The 15,999-nt window shown below is 41.0% G+C and overlaps 1 protein-coding gene across 1 annotated transcript; it reads left to right on the forward strand.

Annotated features, from left to right (window-relative positions):
• Window positions 1-8,603: 8,603 nt before the first annotated feature.
• Window positions 8,604-15,341, forward strand: ddx21 (DEAD (Asp-Glu-Ala-Asp) box helicase 21). Its single transcript, XM_072380397.1, has 16 exons — window positions 8,604-8,780; window positions 9,609-9,839; window positions 10,033-10,173; window positions 10,450-10,525; window positions 10,676-10,854; window positions 10,965-11,082; window positions 11,388-11,573; window positions 11,759-11,904; window positions 12,083-12,232; window positions 12,492-12,653; window positions 12,759-12,878; window positions 13,156-13,229; window positions 13,422-13,581; window positions 13,841-13,975; window positions 14,139-14,183; window positions 14,357-15,341. Exons 1-16 carry the CDS (start codon window positions 8,697-8,699, stop codon window positions 14,585-14,587), a joined length of 2,238 nt encoding a protein of 745 aa, XP_072236498.1. The 5' UTR covers window positions 8,604-8,696; the 3' UTR covers window positions 14,588-15,341.
• Window positions 15,342-15,999: the final 658 nt, after the last annotated feature.

Here is a 15,999-nt window from a genome sequence, read left to right on the forward strand (position 1 = left end):
ATTTCACCTCAGGTGAACACAACCGGACAGTCACAGCCGACTTGTTTAAGTAGAAAACGTCTTCTTGAACTAGTTAATCCTTCTTTGAAAGGCGGCCTCTGGGACTGTACATACCAGTTCTTGTGTCAATCAGGAAGCAGCCTAACTGAAACATCGTTGAGGGGAGAAGGCCACGTGAATGATGTGTCCAATAAACGCAAAGAAGAATGCCTCGTTACAGTGCCTTCGTGAAAGAAGTGTACAAAGAATCATTTTTGAGAACATGGACAACATGTAGAAAAAGCAATGAAGGCCAGTACTATGGAACGAGAGTAGTGCCATAAAAACAAACACATATACACACTCTCTCAGCATTATTATCTTCTATCTTGATATGTTTCCACCCATCCAATTAGTCTGTAATGTTTCCTTGGCTGAGGCTTGGTCATTAGCACAATATCGCATCATGAATGTGTGAAGCTGCTCTCTTTGTTGACTCCCGTCTGAAACATAATGCTTGGTCCCCTTGCTTTAAAGCTTTCCAAAGTTACCCAGCCACACACAGTAATGTTTAGTTTAATTCAGAACTGCTCTGTAGTTTAAAACGACTTGAACCTGATCAAGTGGTTTGCACGGACAACAGGTGCGAGTAAAACTACTCAGTCAGACAAATGACATGTGGAGGTGTGGCATGAAAAATGATGTGTGGATTTTGATTGTTGGTCAAGCTTATGTATGGTGTACATTTTAGGACATCCTCAGGATCAGGCTACACTCAGACATATATACAAATGTAAATATGTCTATGGGTACACTCAGAGTTCTACAGTCGAGGGCAGCATTGGGATTGGTTCCCGCAGGACCAAACTCAAATCTCGCGGGAGCAGGAGGTATGAATTTTGCTGCGGGCTGGAGCGGGCATCTAAAAAACAAAACAAAACACTGCGGGATCGGGATGTATTCTAGCGACAGGATGTCAATAAATGATGTGGAAAGGAAGCTCAAAGAAGGTCTTTACAGCACAAAGACAAAGCAAGGCAAGTCTGACATTTGGAGAAGTTTCTCAATTGTCCATGAATCTCTTTATTAATAGCCTAATAAGGTGTAAAAGAATAAATATATCGATTAATTAATTATCAAATCATAAAAGAAATTGATCATTTTAATAAAAACAAAGCTGCTGCAGGTGGAGAGTCGGAGTGGCTTGGGCTCACATCTGTGTACCACAGCTAAGACACCTTTGCAAAGGTTGTAATTCACTTAATCTCTTGTGTGGTTCTTTTACATAAAGGTAGGAATATAATATCAATCTCTCTTTAAAGTGTGGTTGTCTGTGACTGAACATAAAGCAAAAACTGTTTGTGTTGCTTTGGCATTATCAGTAAGGTTTATCTGGTGCATATTTAGCGGTATTTTTGAAGACTGAAAAAGCTTCTCGACTTGCTTAACAATGCTTCGATTGCTATTCCTACCAGAAAAGTAAATAATAAAGGAGATCCAATTTCTTCTTCCAGGATGTGAGTTTCTACTTAGGCAGTGCGCATGCGGGCTGCTTGACACCTGATAACTTACCTTTGGTAAGTTCTATTGTCTGCTCTGTCACATTATATCCGCCATTATTTGAGTGTGAAGTTGATGTTGCCTTTGAGAACTGCACTTCTTTAAGGGTTTGCTGTAGAAAAGTTAAACAGTTTCCAATATTCCCACCGCATTCCTTGATGCTTTTGTTGTCACTGCAAGGTTTGCCCCCGTCTGTTGTTTCAGTGAGACACTACTGAATAACTACAACGCAACACAGTTTACACACATAACATTCATATGCATACTGTCAGGGCCACAGGACGCAAATGCAGGTTTCAAAGTGTCGTTTCAAAGGCAAGAATTTTTTATTGATAAACAGCAGGTTGAGGATCTCCACACAGAGCAAACAAAGAGGCTGTGAAACTCCTCAAGCACTCTCCTCAGTAACGATGGTTGAGGAGGGTGCAGCTATGAAAATAATCCAATAAAACTCTCCACGCCAGGAGGAAAACAAAACAGGATATGAATGATTACAAAATAAACACGCGCTCTCCTACTGAGGCGGGCTTAAACAAAAGAAGCTCACTCTTAAAATCAGAGGCACTCTAAAACTTTAACAATTAACTATAAGCACACCTTTAACAGCAGAGCAAAGATTTCTAAAACAAAACACAAAATCACTCCACCTGTGGAGCGTTGTGTTCTAAACCGAACACAACGCTCCTCTAATGGAGGTGTCTATAAAACAATTTAACAAGAACAGAACACGCTTCTTAACGGAGGAACAAAACAGGCTATGAAACTTATCATGGTATTAAAGTAAAGCTATGGAATAAACTTACAAAACAAAGGATACACTCTGCAGGAGGATCGCTGCACTGCAGGCTCAAGGATTCTGTGGCTTACTGTGGACAAAGACGCTAGTATGGACTGGACCAGTTTTTCTTGTCCTTTTTCTTTGGTGAGGATCCAATCTCTGGGTTTTACTGTCTTCAGAGATTCCTCCACAGGTTCAACTGGAACAGACCAGACAGAGGAGATAATATTTGTAATCTGATAATGTTTTTTTTTTCTTGTCATCATGTCCATTGAATGGTTTTAACTGAGGGAGTACAAATGGTTTTCCATACATTTTCTCAAATGGAGTTAATCTTGCTCTAGTTGGAGTAATATGCATTTTTAGGATGGTAAACAGTAACTCAATTTTTACCATTTCTTCCATGATTTTCTTCAATCTTGACTTAATTATTCTATTGTGGCTTTTCACCCATCCTGCTGACTGTGGATTATATGCACAGTGGTTTCTATGGACTATTTTAATTCTTTGCCATCAGGCAGATGACATTGTTTACAAAGTGTGTCCAATTATCACTGTAGATCTTTTCAGGAATTCCAAATCTAGGAATTATTTTTTTTACCAGGGCTTTTGCTAGTGAGAGTGCATCTGCTTATGCATACTTCAACCCATTTGGTAATAACCTTTGTTATCACTAGGCACAATCGTTTCCCTTCACATTAATTTAATTAAATAAAATCTACACAATAATGAAATAATTAAATCTATACAAATGTGTTGAAAATGGTACAGTAGTTTAGGGAATTATCCTTGTTTTGGTCTTAGATTGCCGCGTGTATTATGTTTTGCACATATTTGACCTGTTAGACAAAAATGTTTTTTTTAGTAATTAGTAAAACCATGTTGTAAAAACCTTTCAGTGTTGCTACCATCCTTCCTGTTGAGACATGACATGGTCCATGGCTCAGTACTGCAACCGAGTACCGTGGCACCTTTATTCTGCTGTATCTGTCTTTCTGCTTGTGGAGGTGCTTTTTGCATATCATATAAAACTTGATGGTTTATTTCTATGTGAGGTACATCCTTGAATGAAACAAAATTCTTGATAAACAAACAGTTTCTGATACAAAGACTTCGCTTGGAGAACTTTGAGCATGGCAATAAATCTGGAAGGTTCCTAGCTAAAACAACAATCACTTCTGTTAAAGACTCAAAAGGAAATGTCACCCATGATCCTGATGTAATCAACAATGCTTTCGGGGACTTCTATAAAACCTTATATTCATTACAAAATGATCCATCAGACAGTAACATAGATCAGTTTCTTAGTAATATCAACCTTCCAAAATTACCAAACAAACAGGCAATGGCTCTGGATTCACCTCTTTCAAGAGGAGAACTCCATGAAGCCCTTCAACATATGCCTAGTAACAAAGCCCCAGGACCAGATGGTTTTCCATCAGAATTCTACAAAGAATTTTGGACTGTTTTGGCACCTACATTTTACAAAATGGTATTACAAGTTAAGCAGAATGGCAGATTATCCCCACACATGAACTCTGCTAACATTATCCTGCTACAGAAACCAGGAAAAGACCCCATACTTCCATCCAGCTACCGCCCAATATCTCTAATAAATGCAGACCTCAAAATATTTTGTAAAGCCCTCGCCAAAAGAATAGAAAAATAACTCCCCTTATAATACATCCCGACCAGACAGGTTTTATAAAGGGTAGACACTCATCCACTAACATGCGCAGGCTAATTAATCTCATAGACTATTCTACCATCAACAACTTGGAAACCACAATCGTCTCTCTCGATGCAGAAAAAGCATTTGATCGAGTGAACTGGAAATTTTTATTCCCAGCATTACACAAATTCGGGTTTGGGTCAGACTTCATCAACTGGATAAAGATATTATATAGCTCCCCAAATGTATGTGTCAGGACAAATGACCAAACTTCTCCAAGCTTCAGTCTGCAGAGAGGTACAAGACAGGGTTGCCCACTTTCCCCCTCACTTTTTGCTTTTTTCATCGAACCTTTAGCAGCTGCTATCAGACAAGATAGAAATATTAAAGGCATCCAACCCCAAAATATTGAGTATAAAATAAGTCTTTATGCTGATGATGTATTACTTTTCCTTCAGAACTCACAGACGTCTCTCACTCACACGATCACACTCATAAATAAATTCTAAGCACTTTCTGACTACTCTATCAACGGGGGTGCCTTTTGCAGCCAGTCTCTGGCTGCCCTCTCCGGGGGAGCTTCTCTCCCCCAGTCTATATCCCCATACCCCTCTCCCTTCTGGCTCCTGTACACAGCACACACTCACACATATAGGGTTTTGGGGGCGTGTGTGTTCTGTGGGGTGTAGTGGATGGGGCCACGTAGGTGGTCCCCTTGGCTGCACTCTGCAGTTCCCCACCCCTGTTTCAATTACACCTTAGACATTACTACTTATCAAACACACACACACACACACACACACACACACACACACACACTTGGCGCTGGGGCAGGTGCTGGCCCACTGTGTGGCTGTCTGGGGCGCTTGGCACTCTTGGGTATTGGGTGGGGCCTCTACCAGGGGGGTTTGGGGATGCTCGGACTCCTGGGGCCCGGGTCCGGTGCATGGCCCGTGTCTGGGCGGCTGGGGTCGGTGGGCTGTTGCCCCTGGTTCCCAGGGGGCCCCTGCCCTATGCTTGTGGGGGCTCTGTCCGGGGGCTTCCTCTGCGGTTTTCTGGGTGGACGCGTGGTTGTCACACACACACACATTCATTAGTCGGCTATTTAGGTGCTCCTGGAGGTGCTATGGCTGGATTCCCAACAGAGGCCGTGGATTGTTGTCTGTTTTGTTTTTACAAGTGGAGCAGCTGGTTGTCTGGTTTTTGTTTCTATTTTTGTTCTGTTTCCTCTTATTTATCCAGTCTGGTTTGGCTCTATTACATGTTATATAATGTAAACAAAAATAAATAAATGGGCGGTTGATGGGCATCATTGTTTCAGCTTTGCCAAGGGAAGCTTTAGAAATGTAAAGCTCCCCTTGGCAAAGCAAATCTGTCTGGCATAAAAGGTATTCAGATTACAATTCTGCTGCCATGATGTTGGACAGGACAAGGGAAAAAAAAAAGAATCAATACAGACTGGTCCTCCCATAAGCAAATAGTCAGATCTTACGAAACACACTTTGTTTCTTGTGGCAGTCAAACCAGTGAAACAGCATATACACGTCAATAGGTTTGGCAGTTATTGCTCTGCCGTCAGCACTCACACACCCATTTTATTTTTATTTTCTTATTTTTTATTAACCTTTATTTATACATATAAAATCTATATTGAGACCCAGGGTCTCATTTGCAAGAGAGACCTGTTTTATGTTTTTATATTTTAGTATGTTATATTTTATGTTCGTGAGACATGTGAAGGCACCTGTGTATATTTATTTATTCATATATCACTGTGTGTTATTTAAATTAATGTTAAGAACACTCTAATGTTGCACTTCTAATGTTTTAAGAACACTCCCTGACGGAGTCCAACCCTCACCGGAAATGTATCCGACTTACTGCCGGCAATGCTGACCAAACTCTGACACCGATCATACAGAGACCGAACGGTCCGGCACTCCATATTTCCGGAGCACCCCCCACTGGTTTACTGGAAGGCTACTCCAGGAAAGATAGCCATAAAGGGAGGAAGAAGTCATCGGGAGAAATGCCACAGAGACTCACAGAACGTCACTTTCTGTATAAGGCTGATGACCACCCAGATTGTGTCGTATGTTCTGATCGAACCCGGCCTAAAGGCCGCCGTCAGACAAAATACAGGTGTAGGAAGTGTGGGGTGGGTCTTTGTGTGGTACCATGCAATGAGAGGTATCGCACCATAAAAAACTACAAACAGTGTCACCTGGATGAATAGGCATAGGCCTATTTTGACCTCTGCAAGCAAATGTGAGGTTATCGCTCGTGCATTTTTTCGGCCATTTAATAGAAATTATTTACAGTGTTGGTTTACTCTTTGCTATTTCCCTGAACATTTTGCATTGTCTAGTGCATTGAATATATAATATTGAATATACAGACATTCATAGGGGCCTATTTGGGGGAAAAGGCTGCATTTCATCACTGAAACATGAAAATTTCATAAAAATTCTATAAACCAAGATGGCCGCCACCCCATGACGTCATAATGTGCAAATTAGATGTGTCAATTTGCTTCCTACATAAACTTTGGGTCATCCTTAACATTTCTCTAATTGACAGAAAGTCTCTATCTCCTATCAGTTTTAAGATATAGCCTTTTGAAATGTATTTGTCAAAATCAAGGATTTTCGAAAAAACCTCTGGCGCCTAAAGGGTTAACGTTACATCACTTCACACACACTCACAGCCAAGTCTACTGCCATTTCACACAAAATAAATAAGTTAATATACAATATGCCATTTATCGCGGCCGCTGGTCTCCTTTTCTTTCCTTTTTGTCGCCTTTGTTGTTAACGTTGCTGCGTCTTTGTACGTCATACGACGTCTTCTCTGGGGCGTTAAATGGCTACCGTAATAACTGGTGTTTGAGTCTGCACGCATTTCCCCCCATTCAGTGTGAAAATCGGGGACATTTTCGGGGACAGCTTTGACCAGGGACAGGTCACTCAAAACAGGGACTGTCCCCGGAAATCGGGGACGTCTGGTCACCTTACTTTTGGGGCTCATTGTTTTATGCCAGCAATCCTGGAAGTGAATCCATGTTAACAGTGTGTCGTTGCAAAGGACTGTTTGACTAGTAGAGACTAAATGGAGATTTAATGGAGATGGGGCAGTGTTTTTGCTTGTCAAACTGTGCAAAAAGCATGATAGTTTGCTTCTTTGTTTCTATTATCCAACACACTTGATTTAATAAGTGGTGAAGCAGGGAAGTATGGACAACATGCACAGCCGTGTGCCTTGAGGACCAGGGGTCCGTTTCAAAAAGCAGATTCAACAAACTGAGTCTAATCCTGAACCCTGAGTTGATCTACTCTGAGATAGAAAACTCTGGGTTTCCGGTTCCACAAACGCTGATTTGAGTTAGTTAAGTCAACTCTCAGTAGTTTCACGTCGCGTTAAGCGCGAGCGCCACAACTATAAAAAGCCAGCACCAATGGAGCCCCGATTCGACGAGTCACCATAGAAACGGGGAAGAGGAGGGCTAAGTTTTTCACCAACCTCGAATTGGAAACTTTAAAGCGCTCATACGGCGAGTTTCAACACGTTTTTAGAAAGAAGTGCAACACTTCTGCAAAAGAGAGGGAGACGGCGTGGGGGAACATTGCTATTTGGGTCAATGTGTAAGTTTAAATGTAGTCCTTTGTAATTAATAATAATTTTTCAGCGGAAAACTGCTTGAATGGTAGCCTATTTATTTATTTCATTTAGGTGCATTCCCGCGGGGGAGAAGCGCACTTGGCAGCAGCTTAAGATACGATAAAAATAAAAAAAAAATTGTTCAAACAGGTAAGACCTCGGCGTGGAGGTACCTGATGTTGAACTAGGCTACGCCAAAACTCGCCTGCTGACTGAATAAATGAGCAAATCAAATGGTGTGTGTGGCTGAAAGAGGGCGGAGACGGAGAGAAAGTCGAGGTTTATTGAGGAAAAGCCTAATCCCGACCAGGTTATGTTCAGTCTGTTACTATGGTAACTGACCTAGAGCTTAAGTTAATTCTCTCTCTGAAACAGGCTAGAGTTACCCCTCTTGCTCTTGTTTGAGTTACTTCTCTTTGTGAAACGGAAAACTCAGAGTTTCCCTCATTTCAGGGATAATAACCTAAAGGGTTTTCATTAAACCTGCTTTGTGAAACGGACCCCAGGATGATGTGAGGGAAAGCTCACGTTACTAGGTTCCTTGCGCCATCTGCTGGGGAGTTACTTTCACAAACCTGTGATGTGGATGTTCGGTTGGATGGATGGGAAACTGACGTGTACTTCATAGTCACCTGAGAAAATTATTCACCTTTAGGCTCGATTGGCCTCGTTTTAATAATTATTTATGTGAAAAGTTTGTATTTGGTTGTATTATGTATTGTAATTTTTTTTTTTACAATATTAAGTCATCTTCACAAGTAAGAAATTCAGTAATAATACACGTTTCTGAAACAATTGTTTGATTAAAACGGATAAAAAAAATAGTCGTTTCATTTTTTTCACTTTGATTGCAGGATTCAACAGGATTAATCTTTTTTTCATTACGGTTTTCCAATTTATGCTCGTGGGTGTTGTGGCGACGCCTCCTCTCTGTCTTTTTGTCTGCCTCGTGAACACGTTTCCTCTCACCGGCCTGCGCGTTCCTTTCCGTCCGCGTGCCTGTGGGTTAGCCTGTGTGTCTACGCCGAGGGTCTCAACCAGGGAAGCCAAATGCCGTCAAAAATCATCTTTGACAGTGAGGAACAGATCATGGATGAAGATATGGACACTGTAGCAGAGGCTGAAACCTTAAAGGTGAGTGTTGTGGCTCGTTCCGCCCAGTTTATAGTAAATTAATCTGTGGCAACTTCGAGGTCCAGCCACGGCTCCTCCATGTTTGGCAACATGTGGCGAACGTGCTAACCTGAGCCCACGTTAACAACACTATTGTAAGTTGTAAGGAAAACGACAATAGGAAACAAAATAAGTATTAGTGACTAAATTAGCATTGGAAAAATGTTTTACAAGCGTTACCGAGTAATTCATTGCGAAGATGGTGTTAAGAGACATTTTCCACGGAGCTAGTTACCCTAGCTAACAGAGCATATATTACGGCCTTGTGTCGCTGAGCAGATCTATAAAACATATGGAGTCATGGGTTTTTAAAATGGCAACTGAAGAGATTACTTTAGGTCTTTTGTATATCTGCGCTGTGGTCGCCATCTGATGACGTTTAATTCAGCTAATCTACTGACAAAGTATACAAACAACCCTCTAATGACTGTTAATTTAACATTTTTGCAGCTATCCAAGTTGTAGATCAAATTTAAATTGATGGATAACAAATTATTTGAGCAAGACGTGAGCTTGATGTGTAAATTTTCTGAAATTATGATTTCGATATTAAATCCATTATTCGCGAGTGCGATTGTTGAGGAGTGCAGCGATACTTTTAATTGGGGAATGGGTCCCTTCCCAGGGAGATGTTTCGTAATCAATTTATGAGTAATAAGAAAATTAAATATTATTATCTTAAATTACTGTTTATTCTATGAACTAATTGAATCCAGTTGCCATGTCACCTTTATTCAGACTACCCAGTTTGTTTACATGGTCTATTATTCTTGTCTAAAAAAAATGCAGAAAAGCAAGAACAAGGAGGGCAAGAAGCTGAAGAAGAAACAACAGGAGCAGCAGCTGTTGGAGGAGGATCCTGACTGTGACCCTCCAGCACCAAAGAAGAAAAAGAAAAAAGACAAAGCGGCAGCGGACCAAGTGAACGGCCACTTAGATGAGGCCTGTGACATGAATGGCAACAACAGTGTTGTAGAAACACCAAAGCAGAAGACCAAGAAGAACAAAGATGACACAGAAGTGAGTCCTGTATAATTTAAAAAAATGGTTTCCTGACTAAAAAAGCAAATGCGTATATATGTTGACAACAAACTCCATCTGTGTCCTTTAGCGTACGTCCTAGGTCAATTTAAAAGTTTGATTCAAAGGTAAAGAAAGATGCACTCTCCCTCCAATTTTTAAGCACGTCTTTGATTGTGCTTTTGTGGCCTAGAAAAACAAGAAGAAGCAAGAGAAGGCGACTGCAGAGGCAACAACCAATGGACATTCCACCTCAAACACACCTGTTCAGACGCCCATCCAAACACCATCCCAGTCAAGTGATGACTCAGCCAGTGACGGTGAAAAAGAAATTGTAAGATTTGAGATGCTGTACAGTTTTGAGCTTTTCCTTGCTGCACAATTATTTGTCCGCTTGGTTTTTTTTTGTTTGTTTTTCTCTGTCAGAAGTTGAGAGATTTGCGCACATGCCACTGTGTGGTGATTTTAGATACTTTTTGGTATCTTTAGGCTTATAACGATTGACAGCCTTAGCTTAACCAGTCTTGTTACATGTTGTGACTTGTATAGAGACTCTCAAAGTTGGCTGTAGAGTGGAGGAGAAAAGATTGACTCTTGTTTCTTGACACAGGAGGAAACTCCGGAGCAGAAAGAAGGGGCATTCTCCAACTTCAGAATCTCCCAAGTCACTATAAATAAATTGAAAGGTACACGTCGCATTTACTTTTCACCACAGCTTAGAACACATGTTTTGACATGTTGACAGTTGTGACACCACACATCACCAGTGATCATCTGTCTCTCTTACTGCCTCTTTATCCCACATTCTTATTCTGTCATTTTGCTCGCTTCCTCAGCACGGGGAGTCTCCTACCTGTTTGACATTCAGGTAAAGTCATTTAATCCTGTATATGATGGGGAGGACGTAATTGCCCAAGCCCGAACTGGAACAGGAAAGACTTTTTCCTTCGCCATACCTTTGGTGGAGAAGCTCCAGAAGGACTCAGGACAGATGGCCAGAGGCCGGCCTCCCAAGGTGCTCACCGATCACCAAAAGATCGCATCACTCAGGGTCTCACTATCAGTCATTTTCTGAGCGTGTTTGTTGCGTTCCACTGAGTTTCTTTTCTTTGTGTTTATCTGTAGGTTCTGGTGTTGGCTCCTACCAGAGAGTTGGCTATCCAGGTTGCGAAGGACTTCAAAGACGTCTCAAAGAGACTGTCTATTGCCTGTTTCTATGGAGGCAGCTCATACAACCCACAAAGTACGTCTCATACAAAAACACACAGTTAGATTTTTACTGGAGTAGATTTGAAACAACTCTAATCATGCACTGAGCAACCCTTTTCTGTTGTTTAGCACTCACTTGTTCATTGTTTTTGAACTTGATTCACACCGAAAGTTTCTTTATGTTTTGTCTGAGTGAACAAATGCTGTTTCAACTTAACTCATCATGTTTCTCATAGTTTCCATTGTGTTTCGTTTTACTGTTGTTTCCGTGTACCGTTGGAACGAAAAGCTTTCTACACGATTGATGATCGTTCTCTTTATTCCTCTCTTGCTGTTTAGTTGATGCTATTCGTAATGGTATCGATGTTTTGGTTGGAACTCCTGGCCGTGTCAAAGATCACCTTCAGAACAATAAACTTGACCTCTCTAAAGTGAAACATGTTGTTCTTGATGAAGTGGACCAAATGTTGGACATGGGGTTTGCAGAACAGGTGGAGGAGATTTTAAGTTCGTCCTATAAGAAAGGTAAATCTGTTTTTTTTTTTTTTAAGAATGATTGTATTTTTTTCTTCTCATTCTTTTGTGTGTACCCAAACTTCACGTGCATGTCAGGATTTTGGTTTGCGTATCGTACGATTGTGTATTTTTATTTGTATTTCTTTTTTTAAACTTGTGAATTTGTAAAATCCGTTCCTGTGTCTCCTCTCTAGACTCTGACACCAACCCTCAGACTCTTCTGTTTTCGGCCACCTGCCCTCAATGGGTGTATGAAGTGGCCAAGAAATACATGAGACCGGAGTGCAAGCATATCGATTTGATTGGCAAGAAAACACAGAAAGCTGCAACAACTGTTGAGGTAAGCTTTTGTGCGCAAGGCAGGAAGCGGTACGAAAGGTTTACTCTGAAATACTTGGAAATAAGATTACTAATCTCCATCAGGAAAGTCTTGTATGTTGATTTGCCTTGTATTCCGTTATCCACTCTATTGGCATCATAATAGATATTTCTTTCTTTTTCTGTACGGTCTCTTGCAGCATCTGGCCATAGCATGTCACTGGTCACAGCGTGCAGCAGTGCTGGGTGATGTGATCCAGGTGTACAGCGGCAGCCATGGCAGAACCATTGTCTTCTGTGAGACAAAGAAAGATGCCAATGAACTTTCCTTGAATGCATCCATCAAACAGGTAGACATACTTGCACCATGCACATGTAAACATGTGTGCATATGAATAACCTGTTTGTACAGGACCTCCATGTTAAAACTTGACTTTACTGAAAGATCAGTTAGCGTTCCTTTTCTTTCATAACTTCACTAAATACATTTTTTTTTCCTTTGCCTTATTTTTATGAGCAACATTGTTGTTTCTTTCCTCTAATCATAGCTTTAGCCTCTCCTTAAAGCTGGAGTATTCACAGGTCTTTTATTTGCTGTGATCTTTTTAGAGTGCCCAGTCCCTCCACGGTGACATTCCACAAAAACAGAGAGAGACGACCTTGAAAGGCTTCAGAAATGGAGCCTTCGAGGTTCTGGTTGCCACAAACGTTGCAGCGCGCGGATTAGACATCCCTGAAGTTGATTTGGTGGTCCAGTGTTCTCCACCCAAGGTTTGATATGTTGCCAGTGTTTCTTCTTCTCTTCATTTGTTTATGATGCATTCAGGAAATATGATCTGGTCTTGTTTAAAATGTGTTCCTTCTGGTTGTTGTCAGGACGTAGAGTCGTACATCCATCGATCGGGACGTACGGGCCGGGCAGGCAGGACTGGAGTCTGCATCTGCTTCTACCAGAGGAAAGAAGAGGACCAGCTTCGCTACGTAGAAAACAAAGCAGTAGGTTATTTCCTGCAGATTACCTGGCAGGACCATTTTGCACTTGTCAAAAGAGTAAAATTCTCATTCAGTACTTTGCAGTATGTAAATGCTGAACTTTTGTTTTTTTTGTCCTTGTAAACATTCAGCCCCCAGTTAGAATGATTTCAGTCAGATTGAAGAAACATTTGTCCATGTGAACGAGTTCTGTTTGCATTCAGTCGAACGCTTCTCCCGATGTTTACATGACGATGAATTTCAAAACCGGTTGTAAATACTGCATTTGTTATTATTTCAGGGCATCACATTCAGGCGAGTTGGTGTTCCAACTGCCAACGATATCATCAAGTCATCGAGCAAAGACGCTGTCAGGTTGGTAACTCTGGAGTGTTATCCAACATGTTCTGCTTTGGGTTGTATGCAGCTGCACTTTTCTCGGGACTCATGATTCTAACGTGACTGCACAAAGTCTGTTGCTTTATCACAGTACTACCCGATGAGAAATGTGCATTTTCTCAAATTGTTTTCATCTTTTCCTCCCTCCGTTTTTCTATATGTCTCCAGGTTTCTGGATTCTGTGCCAGTCACAGCTATTGAATATTTCAGAGATTCAGCCGAGAAGCTGATCGAGACGAGGGGAGCAGTAGATGCACTGGCTGCTGCCCTGGCTCATATTTCTGGAGCCACCAGTCTGGAGCAGAGGTCACTGCTCAACTCTGATGCTGTAAGTTCCATATGCACACATACAGCACACTGTTAATCTTTTTAGTAAGATTTTATTTTAAGACGAGTCTGAAATGTAACAACGTTGTGAACTTGTTAGGATCTGAAAACCTTCTGCCTGCATTGTATTTGCAATGCACAAACCCATCTTATCCATTGTCTCCACCTCTGGTCTGCCATCTCGATTACATTGGAATATTGTTGTGATTTTAAATGATGCACACATGTAATTCCACCGAATATTTTGCTTGTTTTTGCAGGGTTACACCACTGTACAGATGTTGTGTTCTCAAGAGATGCATAATCTGGGTTACGCTTGGAGAAGCATCAAAGAACAGCTTGGAGAAAACTTTGAGAACGACATACACAGAATGACCTTCCTCAAAGGCAGAACTGTAAGTCCACATGTAGTGTACACCTGCTGGTATATTGTTAGTTGCGCTTCTAATGTTTTAATTTCTAGATTGGATTGCAGAGAATTTGTTCTATAGATAAATATAGAAGCAACAGAACTGGACAGAAATGCTCATCCTCTTGTCTTTATTCTGTTTGTAACAGGGAGTTTGTTTCGATGTCCCTGCAGACAAAGTCAAAGAAATTCAGGTGAGAACGGCATCAACAACCATTCATGTGTTTAAGATGAAGTATTATAGTTTAAATGCCTCCAGGATTACATCGAATGAAAATAATCCAAAGTAAGAGAAATGTTTTGACAGTTAATTATTGATCTCTTTTCGTCGTGCTAAAATGCTTCTCTCCACTCGCTTCTTTCTCAGGACAACTGGAAAGACGGTCGTCGTTGGCAGCTGACTATAGCCACTGAGCTCCCAGAGCTGGAGGAGAAGCAGTTTAGTAACCGTGGTGACAGAGGAGGGTTCAGAGGTGGAAGGGGACGCAACTTCCGGGGAAATGGTGGCCGTGGCAACGGGTTCCGGGGTAGTGGAGGTGGATATGGCAACAACAGAGGAGGGCATAAACGCAACTTCAGCCAAGCGTTTGACTACTAAAGTGCCAACCTGTGGATTTTCTGGACTGTCAATCACTCTGACTGTTAGTTTTGATTGGCTGTCGGTGAGAGACGGTGGTGGAAATCTTATTAAAATCTAAGCTTCTCAAACACAGTGCAGACAAATGTTATATGTACAGAGTGATTAATTTCCAGTTAGCTAGAGGGGAAAAAAAGCAGGTATTTAGGACAAGGTTTTACTAAAAACCATTTATTCGCTCACGGCTGGCAGCCATTTTGTAATGCCCGACGTATTCTTCTTATGGCTGATGGCATTAGCTGAAACTCTTGGAAAGGCCTAAAAACAGCATTTCCATTGTTTAATACAACTAAGCAATGAACTTATGGTTTCCATAGCTACATAATTCTTTTCTTTTTTTTTTTTTCAATAGCTGGCATTTGGGGAACAGCAGCAGTAATCAGACTCGGGCCTTTGTCCCAGATGACAAACCATGTTCACCTCACAACGTGTAAAACATGACAGTTGTATGTTATGATGTATTTACTGAGTTTTCAGTGCCATATAGTCACACACACACACACACACACTGTCACGTAGGAGGCGCTGTGTTTAAGTTATGCACTGACAGGAACAATTGCTTGTTAACCTATGGCGTCGGATTGCTGCTCAGCTGAAACCTCTCTCCCCAAAATTATATTGGATGATTGCTTTGCAATTGCCTTTATTTAATGACTGTGTCTACCGCCTTCATTCATTTGAATGAAATGAATTCTTTATTAAAAAAGGTCAACTCCGACTGCGTTTATTCTATGCAAATGTGTAAAATAGAGCAGCAGCTTTGCTGTGTGAGTCACGATGTGTCGATAGCATCGTTTCCCAGTGTGCATGTAATGTACAGTCTTGTGTATTACGTTGAAAGGCACTAGACTTTCAGAAAACTATAACCTCTTATTTGGACCACTTATTTGATATTTTGTCAACTCGTTCTGCAGCCGTGTAATCGAGCCCTTCTCATTAATGCTGCATTAAAGCATGCATACTGATGCGATGCAGTATTTTCCACAGTATGAAATCTCAGCGACGGACTAAAATCTTCCCCGTTTCTATATCGGATAACTTGGATTAGGTGGTCAGGATATGAGCTCATGATTATGTTTCAGACCTTGTAAACTCATATAAATGATGAAAAAAAGATTCTTCATGACAATTTGTTTTGAGTGCAGGAAGCAAAATATATAATTTCTGTCATGGTGTTCAATTCATTTTACAAAACAAGTAGTTTGTTCTTACTTTCTTACTTTTTTTTTTTTTTACTTTTTAAGTTGCTGGATTTCTGCACATTACTACTGTTCCTGAAAATTTTCCTCCGTGTGTAAAATGCACGATGATTGACATTCCATAACTACGCTCTTAATGCAATGTTAAAAAGATAATGGAGTCAAAATTAGACC

This window comes from Leuresthes tenuis, unplaced genomic scaffold, assembly GCF_036924035.1.
Source record: "Leuresthes tenuis unplaced genomic scaffold, fLeuTen1.0.hap1 SCAF_2, whole genome shotgun sequence".
NCBI lineage: Eukaryota > Metazoa > Chordata > Actinopteri > Atheriniformes > Atherinopsidae > Leuresthes > Leuresthes tenuis.

What these genes read in the sequence shown, in the direction of transcription:
- ddx21 (XM_072380397.1), top strand. Translation starts at nt 8,697, where the DNA reads ATGCCGTCAAAAATCATCTTTGACAGTGAGGAACAGATCATGGATGAA. An exon ending in GTGACGGTGAAAAAGAAATT is followed by an intron (nt 10,174 to 10,449) that starts GTAAGATTTGAG and finishes TTCTTGACACAG; the next exon opens with GAGGAAACTCCGGAGCAGAA. An exon ending in CCAGAGGCCGGCCTCCCAAG is followed by an intron (nt 10,855 to 10,964) that starts GTGCTCACCGAT and finishes GTTTATCTGTAG; the next exon opens with GTTCTGGTGTTGGCTCCTAC.